The 20,633-nt window shown below is 43.9% G+C and overlaps 2 protein-coding genes across 4 annotated transcripts; both read right to left on the bottom strand.

Annotated features, from left to right (window-relative positions):
- Positions 1-211: 211 nt before the first annotated feature.
- LOC135559570 (V-type proton ATPase 116 kDa subunit a 3-like) lies at positions 212-5,202 on the bottom strand. Its single transcript, XM_065024779.1, has 5 exons — positions 4,990-5,202; positions 1,666-1,788; positions 946-1,024; positions 552-700; positions 212-301 (listed from the first exon to the last, which is right to left on the bottom strand). The coding sequence occupies exons 3-5, from the start codon at positions 959-961 to the stop codon at positions 236-238; spliced, it is 231 nt and encodes a 76-aa protein (XP_064880851.1). The 5' UTR covers positions 962-1,024; positions 1,666-1,788; positions 4,990-5,202; the 3' UTR covers positions 212-235.
- Positions 5,203-8,114: 2,912 nt separating this feature from the next.
- LOC115137357 (pre-mRNA-processing factor 19-like) lies at positions 8,115-16,821 on the bottom strand. Of its 3 annotated transcripts, XM_029673642.2 has the most exons (17): positions 16,595-16,821; positions 16,376-16,441; positions 16,125-16,274; positions 15,831-15,907; positions 15,597-15,738; positions 15,213-15,283; positions 14,913-14,981; positions 14,669-14,710; positions 14,346-14,420; positions 14,080-14,155; positions 13,740-13,849; positions 13,432-13,587; positions 13,224-13,293; positions 12,412-12,585; positions 9,737-9,819; positions 9,284-9,389; positions 8,115-9,019 (listed from the first exon to the last, which is right to left on the bottom strand). In XM_029673642.2, the coding sequence occupies exons 3-17, from the start codon at positions 16,168-16,170 to the stop codon at positions 8,922-8,924; spliced, it is 1,395 nt and encodes a 464-aa protein (XP_029529502.1). In that variant the 5' UTR covers positions 16,171-16,274; positions 16,376-16,441; positions 16,595-16,821; the 3' UTR covers positions 8,115-8,921. The 3 variants fall into 3 exon arrangements, with proteins under 3 accessions (XP_029529502.1, XP_029529500.1, XP_029529501.1); XM_029673640.2 differs by lacking the exon at positions 16,376-16,441; XM_029673641.2 differs by having other exon boundaries at positions 16,376-16,821.
- Positions 16,822-20,633: the final 3,812 nt, after the last annotated feature.

Raw genomic sequence — 20,633 nt, forward strand, 5'->3', positions numbered from 1 at the left:
AATTCCAAGAGCGTGTGAGTGCAACAATGGCCGACCCCAGAGCAGCAGAGAGAATACTAGGATATGTAGTTCATACCTGTGAGGTGGTTTGAGACCATGCCGGGATCTGTAGTTCATACCTGTGAGGTGGTTAGAGACCATGCTGCGGTCTGTAGTTCATAGCTGTGAGGTGGTTAGAGACCATGGTGGGATCTGTAGTTCATACCTGTGAGACTGTGAGGGACTGTGTCTGGATCTAAAACCCTCTGTATTGGCTGAGCTGGATCAGCTGGTTCATCAGGCTGTCTCTGTTCCTGGACACCTGGACCAATCAGACAGCAGCACAGCAGAACAGTGGTCAGAGTATGAATAGCCCAGACAATGAAAGGAATACAAACAGCCTGGAATACAGTTGTATATGGTCTCGTAGTGTAAATTGCAAAAACAGTGCCTCTCCCCTTCTCAGTATCTTTCCCTCTTCTCTTCCCCTCAACTCCTCTCCCGTTTCCTCTCCCCCTCACTCCTCTCCCGTTTCCTCCCCCCTCCTCGCTTCTCTACCTCCCCGTCTTCACCTCTCGTAGCTCCCTGGCCAGCCTCTCGCTCTCCTCCTCGATGGCCATGAGTTCTCTGGGCTGGGGAGCGGAGGGCACAGGGCTGGGGGTGGGGAGAGGACCCGCCAGCGGGGGGAACAGGGACCGGCCGATCTCCTGCTCCAGGTACGCTGGGGAGAGGGGGGTGAAGAGAAGGAAAGGTGAGGTGGGGAGATGAACGAAGGGATGATGAACCGATGGAGGGATGGCGAAGGAATAGAAGATGTGCAGAAAAGGAGAGTGGAAGAGGAATGAGGGAGCAAGTGGATATCAGATGCAGATTATCAAAGAGGATGTGTAGAGGAGGCTTGATGAATATCCCATATGAGAGTGCTCTCTGATCGTATGGTGTGAAGGTCAGAGGTCAGAGACTCACTGAAGGACTTCTCCATCTCCTCACAGCGCCGCACCTCGTTCACAAACTTCCTCTGGAACGAGTTGACATTGGGTTTCAACTGGAGTGGAGAGGACGGAGGAGAAGGAGGAAGAGGAGAAGAATTAGGAATTAGAATACTAGAATGAATGTGAAGCTTCTTATGACAGATTAAACGGTCAGCCATGTTGGTAAGGGCATTGGCCAACCATAGTTTGCCAGTGATGTAATAAGATAATTGTGTAAAACAATGAATGTGAAGATTATCTGCCCTGTATGTTTGTTAGCTAGCTAACCATACAGTCTAAGAGGAATGATTCCATTGTTTTTTCAAATTAACTGACAATATGCCAACACTCCGTTCAAATAATGCAGTCCATCCACAGCCATACACTGGCTGAAATCAGTTAATGCTAGGACTTAGACAATTTATGTTATTCTACGTGCCTTAAGTAGAAGCAGGAAATGCATCACCTATGCATTTACTACCATTCATTCCAATTGGACTGGCTTGGATTTCTCCCTGACCACAATGGCTGCCATTTTCACCCCATTCTAGAACTTTGAGGATTGATGGCATAGGCCCTCTAGTAATTTAATAGGATATCTATGGTATGGACTTGAATTATACATTTATGAGCCAAGTAAGCTTATTGTCTAATTAGTCTATTATCAGCATTACAATAGATGTTCAATACTAAAATGTCAAAGGGAACAACTCACATCTCTGAATTCGACCAGACCCAGCTCTCCAAGCTCGCTGGCGCAGTTGTAGGCTGACCCCGATTGGAGAAAGAGCTGCACAAGACACACCTCCTCGCTCCGAAAGAACGTGCCCACGGCGACCTGTAGAAATGAGTGTCAAATAAACAATCAACTTTTAAAAGATATTATAAATGACCTGTTCAAAATTTCAGATAGATTCATTATTGTAAAAAGAGAATAGCATGAGTGTCAATGTTTGGCTTGACACTGACAGCAGTGGAGTTCGCAAGAGCACAAACAGATCTGGGACCAGGCTAAAAAGAAAAGGTGTTTCTTCTCAATTTGACCTAGCTGGTGGGTTAAACAACGGTAAATAAAATGTAAAGAAATGAAAGCTAATACAGACAGTCCGGAGAGCATTGTAAGCATCAAGAGAAGGATGGAAAGATGGAGAGAAAGGAGGGATAGGTGTAGCGAGCTACTGAACACAGAAAAGTTCAGTTCTCGATATGTGACTCCGGGACAGATGGCCTGACAGTAAATGAGTTTAGGACGAGGGGAAGAGAACAGGATACTACCCCATGTGATTGAGAGATGGTAATGAGAGAGAGAGAGAGAGAGGAGGGGAGAGAGAGCGAGAGACTGATAAAATACTACAGTCACTCAAACCTAAATCAAAGTCAGTATGTACTGCAAATAAGAAAAGGAAATCAGAGAGCTGCAGTACACTTTAGTATATATGGAAGTACTATCACTACTAATATAAATAGTAGCTAGTTAGCATCTAATTACATTGTTATAATGAAGTATTCAGACCTACATAGAGGGAGACAAAGCAAAGATACATAGGCTGTATTAAATAGTGATGGACGCTCACGAGGACTGTGTGCTATCGTTCCCTGTGGACGACGTGAGTAAGTCGTTTAGCGTGTAAACCCTCGCAAGGCTGACAGCCGGACGGCATCCCAAGCCGTGTCTTCAGAGCATGTGCAGACCAGCTGGCTGGAGTGTTTACGGACATATTCCATCTCTCCATATCCCAGCCTGTTGTCCCTACTTGCGTCAAGATGGCCACCATTGTTCCCGTACCCAAGAAAGCAAAGGTGACTGAACTAAATGACTATCTCCCCGTAGAACTCACTTCTGTCATCATGAAGTGCTTTGAGAGGCTAGTCAAGGATCATATCACCAAGGATCATGCCACCCTAGACCCACTACAATTTGCATATCAGATCCACGAACGATACAATCGCCATTGCTCTGCACAGTGCCCTATCCCACCTGGGCATGAGAAATACCTATGTAAGAATGCTGTTCATCGACTACAGCTCTGCTTTCAACGCCATAGTGCCCTCCAAGCTCATCACTAAGCTCAGGGCCCTGGGTCTGAAGCCCTCCCTGTGCAACTGGGTCCTGGACTTCCTGACTGTCGGAAACTACACCTCCGCCATGCTGATCCTCAACACAGGGGCCCCACAGGGGTGCGTGCTCAGCTCTCTCCTGTACTCCCTGTTCACCCATGACTGCGTGGCGCATATCTCCAACTCAATCATCAAGTTTGCTGACGACACAACAGTGGTAGGTCTGACTACCAACAGCGACGAGGCAGCCTTCAGGGAGGAGGTGAGAGCCCTGGTCGGAGTGGTGCCAGGAAAATAACCTCTCCCTCAACACAACAAAGGAGCTGATCGTGGACTACAGGAGACAGCAGAGAGAGGACGCCTCCATCCACATTGACAGGCCGCAGTGGAGAGGGTCAAAAGTTTCAAGTTCCTCTGTGTTCATGTCACTGACAACCTGAAATGGCATGGGCCCTTAGATCCTCAACAAGCTCTACAGCTCTACAACTGAGAGCATCTTGACTGGCTGCATCACAGCTTGGTATGGCAACTGCTTGGCATCAGACCGCAAGGCGCTACAGAGGCTAGTGCGGATGGCCCAGTACATCACTGGGGCCAAGCTCCCTGCCATCCAGAGGAATGCCTGTGAAATTGTCAAACAAATCAGCCACCGAAGCTATAGACTGTTCTCTCTGCTACTGCACAGCAAGTGTGGGACCAAAAGGATCCTGTAAAGCTTCTACCCCCAAGCCATAAGACTGCTGAACAGTTAATCAAATGACTACCTGGAATTTAATTTACCCTTTTTTCCACTATCATTGACTCTATGCCCACTCACTGGACTCTACCCACACACTCACATATACATATACTGACACTCCAACACACACACGCACACTTACATATGCTCACACACACAAAACACACGCACACACTTTAACATTCTTCACATACGCTGCTACTACACTTTATTATCTATCCTGCCTAGTCACTTTTACCCCTACCTACATGTACATATTACCTTAACTACCTCGTACCCCTGCACATTGACTTGTACAGGTACTCCTTGTATATAGCCGAGTTTATTGTTATTTATTGTTTTACTACTTTTTTTGTGTGGTGATTTTCTTTATTTTTAACTCTGCATTGTTGGGAAAGGGTTCTTAATTAAGCATTTCACGGTCAAGTCTACACCTGGTGTGTTCGGCGTATGTGACAAACACAATTTGATTTGATATAGTCCCTTCACACAGATAGCGTAGTGAAGAAGGCGCACAGTGCCTCTTCAACATCAGGAGGCTGAAGGAATTAGGTTTGGCCCCTAAGGCCCTCATAAACTTCTACAGATGCACCAGTGAGTGCATCCTGTAGGGCTACATCACCGCCTGGTACAGCAATTGCACCGCCCACAACAGCAGGGCTCTCCAGAAGCTGGGGCGCACTGCCTGCCCTCCAGGACATCTACAGCACCCGGTGTCACAGGAAGGCCAAGAAGATCATCAAGGACCTCAGCCACCCGAGCCATGGCCTGTTCACCTTGCTACCATCTAGATGGCAGAGACAGGGCATGTGCATCAAAGCTGGGACTAGACTCTAGAGCTCTGAAATCCTAGGGCCAGTGATGAGCTAGTTTAAGTTTAACCGGATTCAGCATAGCTTGCTGGGATACGATGCTAGGAGGATACAATTACTCAAGGCAATTTCGCTAACTACTCTCTTTTGAGCCATGCAGCAATGTCCCGATTCGTTGCTGTTGGAGACGCTAAGCTGGCTAGCTGTCATCAGCATCAAAACACCTAGCAATAACCTAGCTAGTAAAGAGAAACTATCTGACGTTGGCTAGCATAACTGTACACATGCCCGTCAAATAGAGATGGTTGACCATTTCATCATCATTTCATCGACATGTCTTCATCGTAGGGTGATAGCTAGCTACGTGAAACGAAAATGAACTTCTGTAATTTACCGTTATCTAGCTAGCTAGCTAACTTCTGTAATTTACCGTTATCTAGCTAGCTCGCCGGATAGCGATCTGTTAGCCGTAGGGCACGTTATCCCAGCATTTCTCCCTCTAGCAATTGGGATGGTGCAACGTGCACTCTGCAGAGATGTAAACAAAGGGACTACAGTACAGATGCACGTTAGATAACGAAGTTAAGATGGCTGAAACTATTTGAGGTCGTTTTTTTCCTTTGTCTTTCTTCTGTGTCACACTGTTCCACTCTCAAACTCAAGAGGGCATGTGTAATAAGCATGTAACAGACCACACAATGAGAGCGGATTGGATTATTTTTATGTTTATTGATTGATGATCCAAAAAACAAACAAAGTCTTCACCTGGCAAAAGATCTGTAAAAGAAAAATGCATAAAACAGGCATTTCATGAAGAGAGAAATGAAGGACAATAGGATAAGGAAATAAAGATAAGGAAAAAAACAGTGAAATGGAACCGAGGGTTTAAAAATGTACAAATATATTAGAATTTCATCAAATCAATGACATCACTTACCAACTAATCAAAATCATTCACATTGTACAATAAACATAATGGATCGGTTTTTTTAAACACGGAAATGGAGAATAGAAGGCATGAAATCAACATGAAATCCACAAGCTGTGAAGACTAAGACCACATTCTGATACTGTTACGATATTAATCAAAATAAGATGGCACTGAGTTTCAAAAATATATACACTGCTCAAAAAAATGAAGGGAACACTTCTGTGAAATCAAACTGTCCACTTAGGAAGCAACACTGATTGACAATAGATTTCATATGCTGTTGTGCAAATGGAATAGACAACAGGTGGAAATTATAGGCAATTAGCAAGACACCCCCAATAAAGGAGTGGTTCTGCAGCTGGTAACCACAGACCACTTCTCAGTTCCTATGCTTCCTGGCTGATGTTTTGGTCACTTTTGAATGCTGGCGGTGCTTTCACTCTAGTGGTAGCATGAGACGGAGTCTACAACCCACACAAGTGGCTCAGGTAGTGCAGCTCATCCAGGATGGCACATCAATGCGAGCTGTGGCAAGAAGGTTTGCTGTGTCTGTCAGCGTAGTGTCCAGAGCATGGAGGCGCTACCAGGAGACAGGCCAGTACATCAGGAGATGTGGAGGAGGCAACAACCCAGCAGCAGGACCGCTACCTCCGCCTTTGTTCGAGGAGCACTGCCAGAGCCCTGCAAAATGACCTCCAGCAGGCCAGAAATGTGCATGTGTCTGCTCAAACGGTCAGAAACAGACTCCATGAGGGTGGTATGAGGGCCCGACGTCCACAGGTGGGGGTTGTGCTTACAGCCCAACACCGTGCAGGACGTTTGGCATTTGCCAGAGAACACCAAGATTGGCAAATTCGCCACTGGCGCCCTGTGCTCTTCACAGATGAAAGCAGGTTCACACTGAGCATGTGACAGACGTGACAGTCTTTAGACGCCGTGGAGAACGTTCTGCTGTCTGCAACATCCTCCAGCATGACCGGTTTGGCGGTGGGTCAGTCATGGTGTGGGGTGGCATTTCTTTGGGGGGCCGCACAGCCCTCCATGTGCTCGCCAGAGGTAGCCTGACTGCCATTAGGTACCGAGATGAGATCCTCAGACCCCTTGTGAGACCATATGCTGGTGCGGTTGGCTCTGAGTTCCTCCTAATGCAAGACAATGCTAGACCTCATATGGCTGGAGTGTGTCAGCAGTTCCTGCAAGAGGAAGGCATTGATTCTATGGACTGGCCCGCCCGTTCCCCAGACCTGAATCCAATTGAGCACATCTGGGACATCATGTCTCGCTCCATCCACCAACGCCACGTTGCACCACAGACTGTCCAGGAGTTGGCGGATGCTTTAGTCCAGGTTTGGGAGGAGATCCCTCAGGAGACCATCCGCACCTCATCAGGAGCATGCCCAGGCGTTGTAGGGAGGTCATACAGGCACGTGGAGGCCACACACACTATTGAGCCTCATTTTGACTTATTTTAAGGACATTACATCAAAGTTGGATCAGCCTGTAGTGTGGTTTTCCACTTTAATTTTGAGTGTCACTACAAATGCAGACCTCCATGGGTTGATAAATTTGATTTCCATTGATCATTTTTGTGTGATTTTGTTGTCAGCACATTCAACTATGTAAAGAAAAAAGTATTTAATAAGAATATTTCATTCATTCAGATCTAGGATGTGTTATTTTAGTGTTCCCTTTATTGTTTTGAGCAGTGTATATATCTACAACAACAATGTTCACTCTGAAGTCACCTCTGTGTTTGTGCTCCCTTGTGTGTGTGGTATGGGTGGTCTTACAAGGTACTATATACACATTGATGAAAGGACATGGTCTACAATATGCTTGTATGGCTCTTGGTGTGATTCAGTCAATGCTTGCGTCCCAAATGACCCTATTCCCTTTATCGTGTACAACCTTTGACCAGGGCCCCTTTCAAAGTAGTGCAGCACTATTATAGGCAATAGGGTGTCATTTGGGACACACACCATGGCTCTCAGCCCAGTGGTTAGAGTGTTGGGCCAATAACCGAAAGGTTGCTAGATCGAATCCCCGGAGCTGACAAGGTACAAATCAGTCGTTCTGCCCCTGAACAGGCAGTTAACCCACTGTTCCTAGGCAGTCATTGAAAATAAGAATTTGTTCTTAACTGACTTGCCTAGTAAAATAAAAAATTAAATAAAAAAAGCCTGACTAACAGGTGTCTGTAGCCTTGCTACTCTTATTTTCCAATGTTGTTTTACGGTTTTATTTCTTTACTTACTTACCTACCTACACATACACTTTTTTTTCACACTATTGGTTAGAGCCTGTAAGTAAGCATTTCACTGTAAGGTCTACACCTGTTGTATTCAGCGCACGTGACAAATAAACTTTGATTTAGTTAAAGGTAAAATACAACAATAACATAGTATGAGCCATATACAATAGGATTGTTGTATGACATATTTTGGGTGCATTCTAGTAGCCTGGAATCCAAACTGATATGCTCTGTTTCACCATTGTTAAAACCTCTACGGGATTGATCCCCCCCCCCAACGGGACGGACGCGCTAATGCGATTAGCATGAGTTTGTAAGTAACAACAACATTTCCCAGGACAAAGACATATCTGATATGGGCAGAAAGCTTGAATTCTTGTTTGAATTTATTTATTTTTACAGGGACAGTGCACATTAATCAATGTTTCAGTATAAGTGCCGGTTTTAGCCAGCCAGCTAATTTTCAACTGCAGCCCCTGGGCAGGTTGTTAATCTAACTGCACTGTCCAATTTACAGTAGCTAAGAATACCATGCTATTGTTTTAGGAGAGTGCACAGTTATGTACTGAAAATGTATCAATAGACCAACTAGACACATTTGGGCAGACTTCATAAACATTTTGAACATGCAATGGTTCATTGGATCAGTCTAAAACTTTGCACATACACTCCAAAATCTAAATTGCACCTGAACTGTAATAATACATTGTAGCCTTTCTCTTGCATTTCAGAGCTGATGTTTTTTTTTGTATTCTTTTGTCAATCTAATGTGTTATATTCTCCTACATTAATTTCACATTTCCATAAACTTCAAAAGTGTTTCCTTTCAAATGGTTTCAAGAATATGCATATCCTTGCTTCAGTTCCTGAACTACAGGTAGTTAGATTTAGGGATGTAATTTTAGGCGAAAATTGAAAAAGAGGGTCCGATCCTTATTATTAAGAGCATATCAGTTAAAAATCATTCTAACATTCTAGCCTCAGTTTATTATCCAATCAAGCCTCATGTCCCTTCTGATCAACTGCTGCAGGGTCTGTCCCCCCCCAGATGGAATCCTTTTCCCTAGGGTGCCATTTGGGACACAGCCAAAGTCTCTTTCCATGCATACATCCTCAGCGTGACCTCAGAGAGGCCAGCCAATCAGAGACATCCATCACTCTGCTCATATGATCCGTGTTGTTACAGGCTGTAGAACTTGAGGCTCCTGTCCATTCCAGTGGAGGTGAGGAACTGGGCGTGCTCCCCAAAGGCCACGCCTGTCACCACCCCAGTGTGTTCTGGGTAAAGAAAAACAAAAATGTTTTGACTTGAAATCAACTCAAAAGCATGAGTTGACGCACACCGAATAAAGTTGGGGAGGTGCTGATAAACTACATTACATTACATTTAAGTCATCTAATATATACACACTTGCTATTATCGTCATCCAGCCAGGCACTTTGAAGACCCACCTCTAGACCACTGTTTCTGTCCCAAGCTAACTCATCACCACTTCGCCATTGCATCTCTAGCAGTATGACACACACAGTGCATTCTCTTACCTGTGAAGTTGAGGACCTCGGACCACTGCTTACAGATGTAGACCCTGATGTCAGTGCCACCCACAGCCAGGTACGTCCCACTCTGGTCAAACACCAGGGACTTCACCTGAGGGAGAGGAAAGAGACTCACGTATCATTTATCTAAATTTACAGGGTAGTTCAGTAACAGGAGATTACAGTATTCATACAGAGCAGACCGTTGCTAGCCTGGGTGCCAGTCGGCTTCTGTTCTCTTGCAAACTCCTTATGGAATTTTCATGCCAGTGACGGAAATGGAGATGGCAAGAGCACAAACTGATGTGGGACCAGGCTAGATTGTAGCACGACTAGCTTCTGAATGTCCAGTCTACAACGACTGTCTCTCAAATAGCAGCGGATTTCTTAGATTGTGCACTTGGCTCTGGCCAAAAGTAGTGTAGGGAATAGAGGTCATTACAGACGTGCACTACTTACCTCATAGTTGTTGTCCAGGGTGATGGTTTTGAAATTTTTCAGCTTCCTCAGATCCCAGAGCTTCACTGAGCTGTCCTGTGCACCTGGAGACATGAGAGAGGAGGTGAGCAGGGCCAAACATTTACATTTACCTTACATTTAAGTCATTTAGCAGACGCTCTTATCCAGAGCGACTTACAAATTGGTACTTTCACCTTATGACATCCAGTGGAACAGCCACTTTACAATAGTGCATCTAGGTCTTTTAAGGGGGAGGGGGGTGAGAAGATTTATCCTATCCACCAGTGGAACAACCACTGTGTCAAGTAGATTAAAAAAATGATCTACCAGCCACTAGATTTTATTTAACCAGCCAAAATATTTGGGTTCACAATAATTACACCAACAAAACATGAAAAAAAGATGAGCATGCTTTGTAATGTTTCTAAAAAACAATCAAATGTAGGACTAGTAAGAAGTAGTGGTATATTGTTACATTTTATTTGTGACCAGAGTCTTTTAACCAAAATATCACAGATGATACATAAATGTTCACCTGCCCCTTTAAGGTGGAGGTTGCCATGGTAACGTGACTCAAGTCATGTTTGTGCCATTGAGAGTCTGACTAGTAGATGCATTGTCCTCTATTACCGAGCAGTTGAAACTCGAACATTAAAAAAAACAACCTAGCCTGTGAATTTAAACAATGTAAATAACCAAGAAACAAGGGCAAAGTCTCACTTCAGTAGACTTTTATGCCTGTGTGCAGCGCTTCTAAAAATGTATCTTTCAACTCAGCTCTTTACATGCAGTTTTGCAACACAAGATGGGATAGGCTATAGGATTTGTAGTTCTTTGACTTGTGATCATACATATTTTTATTCACAATTGGCTCAGTGTTCTGTCACTCATGGGGACACAACGTCAGCACAAAATCTACAGGGAGAGCTTGAAAATTCAAGCCCCTTGGGTACTGCCATAGATTTACATTATAAGTGCCCATCCAAGAAGGCTCAAGGTCATTGGCCACTGATAAAATGATGTTAAATCTACCGTAGCTTTGATATGACTGATCATGTCAACATCATACTTTCAAAATCTTAGCTAACAAGATAGACAAGCAGTCGTCATTATGAATCAAGTCGACAATCTACTGGCAAATCCTTTTCAATGCCTGTCAAATGAAGGGAAATCATAGACAAAACGTATCGATGCTCATGGGCCATTGGACATAAACATTACACAACAAGTTGCAAATTCAACAATGAGTGGTTTGGAATCACTATCCTGCTATTCAGTGGAGTGGGTGTGTGGTCCAAGTCTGGGTTTAAAGTCTCTTTTCCAAGCTTGAAAGGACAAACATTCACATGGCCATGAGCCAGAAAAGGTTGAATACATTGGCTATGCTGTCAATACAGCAAGACTTCTGCCAAACTTCAGTGAGATCAAGACAACTGGGAGTTCTGGGGGGATTTTTTTTTTTTAAAGAGCTCTGCCTGGTAAAATATGTTTTGAAAGGTCATCCAACTCAGAATTCCAAGTCGGGAACTCTTTATAAAGCTCCGACCTGAAGACCACTGACGTCATGATTAAACTTTTCCCCCCCCAGAGTTCCCAGGTGTCTCGAAAGCACCATAAATCAAGAGAATGCTAGACTTTAATGAGAAAGTTTTCCCACAAAAAGGAACACCGTGCCACCGTCCTGTTCAAGTGAGCACAGCTCAACAAGTTGAGTCCAAAGATGTATTGTATGCTGCCGCATAAATGATGTAATATTCCAGGGAGATATGTATACTGTAGACAAAAAAGTAATACTAAGTGTATGTTGTGTAGTAAGCTATTAGTAGCCCATGTGCCTCACCTTAATAATCTGATCCCTAACTTAGCCTACTGTTCTGACTTGTTGGTGCACCTGTAGCCTATAGCCTGTTTTAGAGAAATGTAATTGAATATTGTAAGAAATGGCATTGTCTGCTTATATGCCCCCTTTATTTATCCTACGGTTCTGACTTGGTGTACAGGGAGAACACTAAGAACGGCCCATGTTCTGAATTCTGTCATGTGTACATTTCAGAAGTGCTGAACAAACAGTTATATTGACTACGTCCATCCTAGCTCGCTCATTAATGTCTTAATCAAAATTACGGATGGCCTCTTATCCGCTCGTCGTCCCCTTATGCCATAGTTTGGACATCTCAATTGTCAGTAGTAACCACATTTGTTTAAGCAAGTCAGTCATATCAGTTATGTTTTTGCTTTTTTAAAGGCAGTTTTGCTGCCAGACAAGGCTCTGCTAATAGACAGGTGTAGCGGTGGTAAGGATTCACTCCATGGTGCTGAACAGAAAGCTCAGCTGTTGAGAGAGATTTATGCAGGCCCTAGCCGTTTTGTGGGCAGATTTTGTCACCGTAAAAGTGCAATTAATGTATTGTTTTGTGGCTTCTCTGGCCTGCATCCCAAAACATTAGGGGGAGTTTGCCCCACCAAGATTTACATGCTAAAATCACCACTGGAGGTGAGCAATAATGTCTAACAGTGTTTACACAAAGGAATAAAGACAACTTCACACACAGTCACTCACTCACAGAGAGTGTAACAGAGACTGACACACACACAAAGCTAATCTTCTCTCTCACGTGTGCGCTCACACATACACAGAGAGAGTCCTCTCTCTCACAAACACACAGCAATCTCACCTGTAGCCAGGTAGTATCCGTTCTCAGAGAAGGCGATGGAGGTGACAGGGCCGATGTGGCCGGGGAAGTTGGCCACGTTGGTGCGCTCCTTCAGGTCCCAGATCTTGATCTGAGAGTCGGCCGTCCCCGTCCCGAAGATCAGACCGTCAGGGTGGAACTGGGCACAGGTCAGAGCTGGAGGGGTACAGGACGTGTAAAGAACATGGGGGGGGGGGATTGATGAAATGTTATTGTTTTTTGTCTATCTATTTACATAGGAAAGACAACCTGGCATTTAAAGGGCTTGATATGTGGGAAATTATTTGGTGGGCTGACCCCACAGTTAGGAAATGCTACTTTTGGATACTGACAGACAATTAGAGGAAGCTGGTCCCTAGCAACATGTGGTAAATAAAATGTCTTGCCCCTAGCAACATGTGATCAATAAAACGTCTTGTCCCTAGCAACATGTGATCAATAAAACGTCTTGTCCCTAGCAACATGTGGTCAATAAAATGTCTTGTCCCTAGCAACATGTGGTCAATAAAATGTCTGGAAAGACAAAGAGAGAGGTCCAACGGTGTGGTCCAGCGATTAGAGCTGCCACAATCGCCATGGTTCGAATCCAGTCCACTGCCCTCTCACTCCCCCCTCTCACCCTGTGGTAGACTAGTGTCCTGTCTAGGGGATGTACCTATACATCAAGCTGCCTCACACCACAGAAACAGGATATATGCTCCTTCCCTATGGGCTGTTCTGGCTTGGACAAGGCTACTTACTTACTCCTATCTCCTCAATAAAAATAATAAAGAGCGGGAGAGAGAAGCACTCACCACATCCTGCAGCCTCATCAGTGACCTTGGTGAGAACACGACCTGTTTGGATGTCAGAGAAGGCCCAGTACTGATGGAGAGAGAAAAGGGAAGCGATAAAAAGTAGAGAAAGAGGGGGAGACAGTAGATAAAAATAGTCTTTACATAATGTTCTTGACATCCAAATCCATGTGTGTGTACATATGTTTTGTGTGGGTGTGTGTGTTACCTGATCCTCGGAGGAGCTGAGCAGGTAGTCTCCGGTGGCGTGGAGGGAGAGCCCGGTGACGCTCGCCTCGTGAGCCCGCACCACCTGGACACAGTTGCCCCCGGTAACGGACCACACGCGGATAGTGCTGTCTGGAGAGGCTGAGAACACTACCGACTGGAGGGAGTGGAGGAGAGTGCGCAGAGAGGGAAAGGGGAGAGAGAGAAATTGTTGAGGTAAGGGATATTAGAGTTACAGAGTAATTCCAGTGCAAGACATTGCTGCGGACTATGTCAATGGAGAGTAAAGGAAAGGTGTGTGTGTCTCACCTGAGAGGGGTGGTAGATGACAGAGGTGACCTTCTTGGTATGTCCTTTCAGGGTTGCGATGATCTGCTCCTCCTTCTTATCAAACACCACCACGTTCTTATCAGCCCCGCCTGTAGAGGGAGACAGAGAGGTTAGGAGTTGTATCTGGGTCAGGCCAGGGTCTGCATCCCAAACATCAGCCTTCTGGTCAAGAGCAGTGCACTATATAGGAAATGTAGGGTGTGCCATAGTATTTTTTGTTTCCTCAAGGAAGGGAGGAAGCATTTTGATGGAATTCACACAGAAACAATGTGTGTGTATATCTACAATGGCCCGTAGACTGTGTGTGTGTGTGTCTCACCAGTGAGCACTTTGTTGGTGTCGGAGGGACACAGGTCCAGAGACAGGATCCCAGGCACACTGGCACTGTGGAGACCCTGACAGACAGACACACAGAGAGAGAGACAGATACATAAACATAATTTAGGGCTGTGTTCAGTAGGAATGAAATGGAAGAAAAATGATCTGAAACAGGGAGGAACCTTTCTGAACTTGCCCAAGGTTTGAAGAATAAAGTGTTCCAACACCAGCCATAGCTAGAGGTCACACACACACACACGTACTCACAGCATGGGTAGCGACTTGTCTGTACTTGCTGAGGTCCTCCGTTCGGACCAGCTCTTCTGGAACTGTCTTTCCTCTCTGTGGGAAGAGAGACGGTAGAGGTGAAGTGTGGACAAAAATATATCCTAGCATGGCCATGTCCCAAATGTCACCCTATGGCCCCCGTTCAAAAGTAGTGCCCTATGTAGGGAGCCATTGTACTCCATTGGGGAGACAGCCCATAGCCTATACTAAGCTGACAACTGGTTTGACATTAGGTAGGTTCATCTATGAATAACAACAGGGAGGTTGCTTGATAGGGACTTCTTTGGCGTTTGAATAGTTACCTTCTTTCTCTCCGTGGTCAGGACAGTGGCCTTGTCTTGCAGCTGTGGAGAGAGGTGGGCATCTTAGTATAGGACACTGTGCTGTGTAGTGTGACAGCATGGTTGATTGGTTATTTCAAGGTTTGATACACCGCGGCCTTAAATGGTACTATTTGCAATGAACGCACATGATAGTCTAGTATAACAGGGTGGTAATCATTCCTCTTGTACTGTGGATGTGAATGTATGTGAGGACATCTCTTACCTTCTGTATGATCTCTGGTATCATTCCCACCTGCTCACTGACCTCCATGGGCTCTCCTGCACCTCCAGCCTGCGAGATGAAACACAGAATCAATAACAAACGAGAATTGTACATTCCTTTTTAGAAAACGTGTATTTGCGTCAGCTGTTAAAACTCATTTTTATGAACATATAGATACTACAACTTTACAGGTCTCACTTAGACCGAAGACTTCAATCAAGAAACAGACTTTGAGCTCATGCGAACCAGTTAACTCTCAATTTAAAAATATTGACTGAGGGCTTTGAGCCTATCACTGACCGTGACATGGGGCTGGGAAGCGACTGCCTGAGCCACCACCAATCCTGCCTGTGGCTTCAGAGTGGCCAGAGCTACGGGGAGAGAGAAGGGTAAAACATAGCAGAGGAGAAATGAGAAGTGACGCCCCATGGCCACTAACATCCAAAGCTGTTTCCAGATTAACATAAGAGTGTGTGCAAGTATGCTTGCCTGTGTGTCTGTCTATAATACTGTGTGTGTGTGTTAGAATGTATAATCATGTGTTGAGTGTACAAGCATGTGTGTGTATATAAGTGCATAATGCGTGTGTACACAAGCGTGTGTGTATATAAGTGCATAATGTGTGTGTGTGTGTGTGTACACAAGTGCATAATGTGTGTGAGTGCGTATGTATATATCTCTCACCCTCTCTGGCGGCAGTGACCTCCTTGGTGAGACGGGCGATGACCCTGCAGGCGGCGTCGTGCTGGTAGAGGGCGTGGCTTAGTTCTTGACGCGTTGTCTGCAGCTGCTGCCTCAAGGTGAAACTGTGGAGCATCACCGCATCCTAAGAGAGAGAGACCGTTTTAGAAGAGTGTGTGTGTGTGTCTCAGTTCAGACACAGCGAAGGGGAGTGTAGCCGAGTAAACATGGACTCACCCACTCGTCCTGCAGAGCTTTGAGGATGGCTGGGATGCTAGTGGATGAGGGAGCTTTGGGTCTGATGGGGTGAGAGACTGAGGCAGGAGGAGACAAAGATAGCTTAATGTAGTGAGATATCCCCTGACTAGTGGGGTCACCATTGTCGTTGAAGTGGCAGAATACACTCTAGCCTAGAAATGACCAGGCACCATGCAGGAATAGTTGGAAGTCAAATAATATGGATTACCCTTACTGTGTTGACTTCAGCTCAGCATCAGATCTGAACACACTCTCCTTCCATGTATCCCTCACCTTTAATGTCTATCAGCTGTTCCTCTGACAGAGGCTGCCCATTCATAGGGTCTGTTCCATTCTCAGCTATGTACTTCTCAATCAACCGCCGCTCGAACACCTGGTTGGACACCGGCGACACGCACGGGTGCTCCGGGACCTCATTTGATACTGGATGGACCGTAGAGCGAGAGGGGTAAATGTGCATGCCCGCAATTACAATATAAATACGGAAAACGCAACTCTAGTCAGAAGATGGAAGGACACATTACCGTTTAACTGTACTTTGCAGATATAACACCGATGTCAAGCTGATCCACAATGTTTGAAACGGGTTGCTTGATAATTGAAATGCATAACATGCATATGGTGACAATAATAAGGGAAGGTTCTAGAGACATTATTATACACAAACATACGTGATATTTTCGGTCTGTGTACCGCTAACGTTCCGGAAGGGCAACTCGACTCATTCATTCATTCGAACTTACTTGCACAAACCAGGGACATTTTCAGTAGCTAGCTAAACCCTCGATCGTTCGTTCCCTCCAAGATCACCGTATCAGTACAGATAAATGAATGTTCGGATCCAAATGTTGCTTCTTTTTGTGTTGGTTGTAATACAATAATAATCCGGCTAAATTAAATTTTCATTTATTAATTTTTCTTTCCGTATTCACGCACGTTGGTCCGCGGCTGCGCGTTTCGGGTGCAGCTCCGACTATTGCATGCTGGGATAGCATGAGTCCTCCGACCCCGCCCCTAGTCTGAGGTCCCCAACAAACTATAGTGCTTTTCAGAATCATTGGGACGCTCGTACCCTAAACCTTAACCATTTTGAATGTCAACTTAACTGGGGGTAAGGGCACCCCAAAGATCCCGGATAACAAGGACCAACAAGAGATAGCCTAAATCCTATATGGTCATCAAAATGTGAAGTTATTGCCACGCAGTCGTGATGAACAGGGAGTGCAGGAGGGGACTAAGGACACACAGTACCCAGTGTTTTCTCTGATACCGCGTGGCAAGTCTAAGACCAAAAGGCTCCTTAACAGCTTCTAAGCCATTAGACTGCTTCCCCAAGCCATTAGACTGCTGAACAATTAATCAAATGGCCACCGGACTATTACACTGACACCTTCATCTCCAACACTTTGTTTTTGCATTATTTAAACCAAATTGAACATGTTTCATTATTTATTTAAGGCTAAATTGATGTTATTGATGTTTTATATTAAGTTAAAATAAGTGTTAATTCAGTATTGTTGTAAATGTCATTATTACAATTTTTTTTTTTTTTTATTAAATCGTCCGATTAATCGGTATCGGCTTTTTTGGTCCTCCAATAATTGGTATCGGCGTTGAAAAATCATAATAGGTCGACCTCGAGAATCAACTTTAGAAGACAGTCCTGGCGCTTGCTGGACTTTCTGGGTCGCCCTGCAGCCTTCTTCACAACAATTGAACCGCTTTCCTTGAAGTTCTTGATGATCCGATAAATGGTTGATTTAGGTGCAATCTTACTGGCAGCAATATCCTTGCCTGTGAAGCCCTTTTTTTGTGCAAAGCAATGATGACGGCACGTGTTTCCTTGCAGGTAACCATGTTTGACAGAGGAAGAACAATGATTCCAAGCACCCCCCTCCTTTTGAAGCTTCAAGTCTGTTATTCAAACTCAATCAGCAGTGGAAATGTTTTTGTGGGATTCAGTTCCTTTGCATGGCAAAGAGGGACTTTGCAAATAATTGCAATTCATCTGATCACTCTTCATAACATTCTGGAGTATATGCAAATTGCCATCATACAAACTGAGGCAGCAGACTTTGTGAAAATGTATATTTGTGTCATTCTCAACTTTTGGCCACGACTGTACGTACTAAAAAAGATTAAACTAGGACAAAGAAACCTCGGGTCCAATCTTCAATTAACACAAACTCAGCAAAAAAAGAAACGTCCCTTTTTCAGGATCCCGTCTTTCAAAGATAATTCGTAAAAATCCAAATAACTTCACAGATCTTTATTGTAAAGGGTTTAAACACTGTTTCCCATGCTTGTTCAATGAACCATAAACAATTAATGAACATGCACCTGTGGAACGGTCGCTAAGACACTAACAGCTTACAGACGGTAGACAATTAAGGTCACAGTTATGAAAACTTAGGATACCTTTCTACTGACTCTGAAAAACACCAAAAGAAAGATGCCCAGGGTCCCTGCTCATCTGTGTGAACGTGCCTTAGACATGCTGAAATGAGGCAGGAGGATTGCAGACGTGGCCAGAGCAATAAATTGCAATGTCCGTACTGTGAGACGCCTAAGACAGTGCTACAGGGAGACAGGACGAACAGCTGATCGTCCTCGCAGTGGCAGACCATGTGTAACAACACCTGCACAGGATCGGTACATCCGAACATCACACCTGCGGGACAGGTAGAGGATGGCAACAACAACTGCCTGAGTTACACCAGGAACACACAATCCCTCCATCAGTGCTCAGATTGTCCGCAATAGGCTGAGAGAGGCTGGACTGAGGGCTTGTAGGCCTGTTGTAAGGCAGGTCCTCATCAGACATCACCGGCAACAACGTTGCCTATGGGCACAAACCCACCGTCGCTGGACCAGACAGGACTGGCAAAAAGTGCTCTTCCCTGACGAGTCACAGTTTCGTCTCACCAGGGGCGATGGTCGGATTCGGGTTTATTGTCGAAGGAATGAGCGTTACACTGAGTCCTGTACTCTGGAGCGGGATCGATTTGGAGGTGGAGGGTTTAGTAATCTGGGATTAGTTAAAATACCTTTCTTATTGGTCTATGAACTAATTTGCCGCCTGGTGATGTCACAAGGCAGGCCAAAACTCCATCCCACCAAAACAGGCTGACATTTCAGGCTGTCTTTTCAAATAGCTCTTACACTGAAAAGGGCATTGTTATCATTTTCACAGTATTATTCCAACCTCATAGTGTGGACATTTTGAGAGGTTATTTCCAAAATGCTAGATCCACCAATTTTTCACATTTTGTGTTGTTTCATCAGACATTCTTGATTATGGGTACCTTCATGTGTGTTTATTATATTATTGTTCTCAGGTTAACAATTCATAGATGTGTATGAAAAACGCTATATATACAATGTTTTGCTGGAATGGAATGTTCATATCCTGTATATTTTACTGTGATATGTGGTTGTCTCACATAGCTATTTTAAGATTAATGCACTTACTGTAAGTCACTCTGGATAAGAGCCTCTGCTAAATGACTAAAATGTCAAATGTAAATGTTTTGCATACACTATTTTTGTAAAACATTTTTTAAATATTGTCACAAATGTTTCATTTGTATAGTTCTTTGTAAAAATTAGTAATTTGTTATATTTGACTGTGTAAAACCTAGCAGTACTACTCTATTTGAGAGTGAGGCGGATATACAGTTGAAGTCGGAAGTTTACATACACCTTAGCCAAATACATTTAAACTCAGTTTTTCACAATTCCTGATATTTAATCCTAGTAACAATTCCCTGTCTTTCTACTTTACTTTGCTATTTATACTTTTTCACAACTTTTACTTTACTACATTCCTAAAGAAAATAATGTACTTTTTACTCCATACATTTTCCCTGGTATCCAAAAGTACTTGTTACATTTTGACAGGAAAATGGTCCAATTCACACACTTATCAAGAGAACATCTCTGGTCATCTGGCGGACTCACTAAACACAAATGCTTTGTTTGTAAATTGTGTCTGTGTTGGAGCGTGCCCCTGGCTATCCATACATTTTGAAAACAAGAATACCATGCCGTCTGGTTTGCTTAATATAAGGAATTTGATATGGTTTATACTTGTCCATTTACTTTTGATACTTAAGTACATTTTAGCAATTCCATTTACTTTTGGTACTTAAGTACATTTAAAACCAAATACTTTTACTCAAGTAATATTTTTACTGGGTGACTTTTACTTTTACTTGAGTCATTTTCTATTAAAAACGTATTCGGGATAAGTGTCCCTTCCACGGGACGGTTGAGTTAACGTAGGCTAATGCGATTAGCATGAGGTTGTAAGTAACAAGAACATTTCCCAGGACATAGACATATCTGATATTGGCAGAAAGCTTAAATTCTTGTTAAATCTAACTGCACTGTCCAATTTACAGTAGCTATTACAGTGAAATACAGTTTTGAACATGAAAAGTTATTAATAAACAAATTAGGCACATTTGGGCAGTCTTGATACAAAAGTTTGAACAGAAATGCAATGGTTCATTGGATCCGTCGTAAACTTTGCACATACACTGCTGCCATCTAGTGGCCAAAATCTAAATTGCAGCTGGGCTGGAATAATATATTATGGCCTTTCTATTGCATTTCAAAGATGATGGTACCAAAAAAATACAAAAGAACGGTTGTTTTATTTTTATTATCTTTTACCATATATATTGTGTTATTCTCATACATTCCTTTCACATTTCCACAAACTTCAAAGTGTTTCCTTTCAAATGGTACCAAGAATATGCATATCCTTGCTTCAGGGCC

The sequence above is a fragment of the Oncorhynchus nerka genome, linkage group LG11, assembly GCF_034236695.1.
Source record: "Oncorhynchus nerka isolate Pitt River linkage group LG11, Oner_Uvic_2.0, whole genome shotgun sequence".
Taxonomy (NCBI): domain Eukaryota; kingdom Metazoa; phylum Chordata; class Actinopteri; order Salmoniformes; family Salmonidae; genus Oncorhynchus; species Oncorhynchus nerka.

Bases quoted from the DNA above. Each gene is read 5' to 3' on its own strand.
- LOC135559570 (XM_065024779.1), bottom strand. The intron at 302-551 runs GTGAAGACGGGG...TGATTGGTCCAG, and splicing joins TGGCCAGGGAGCTACGAGAG to GTGTCCAGGAACAGAGACAG.
- LOC115137357 (XM_029673640.2), bottom strand. The intron at 13,588-13,739 runs GTGAGACACACA...CACTCCCTCCAG, and splicing joins TCATCTACCACCCCTCTCAG to TCGGTAGTGTTCTCAGCCTC. The intron at 12,586-13,223 runs GTGAGTGCTTCT...GTACCCCTCCAG, and splicing joins TGATGAGGCTGCAGGATGTG to CTCTGACCTGTGCCCAGTTC.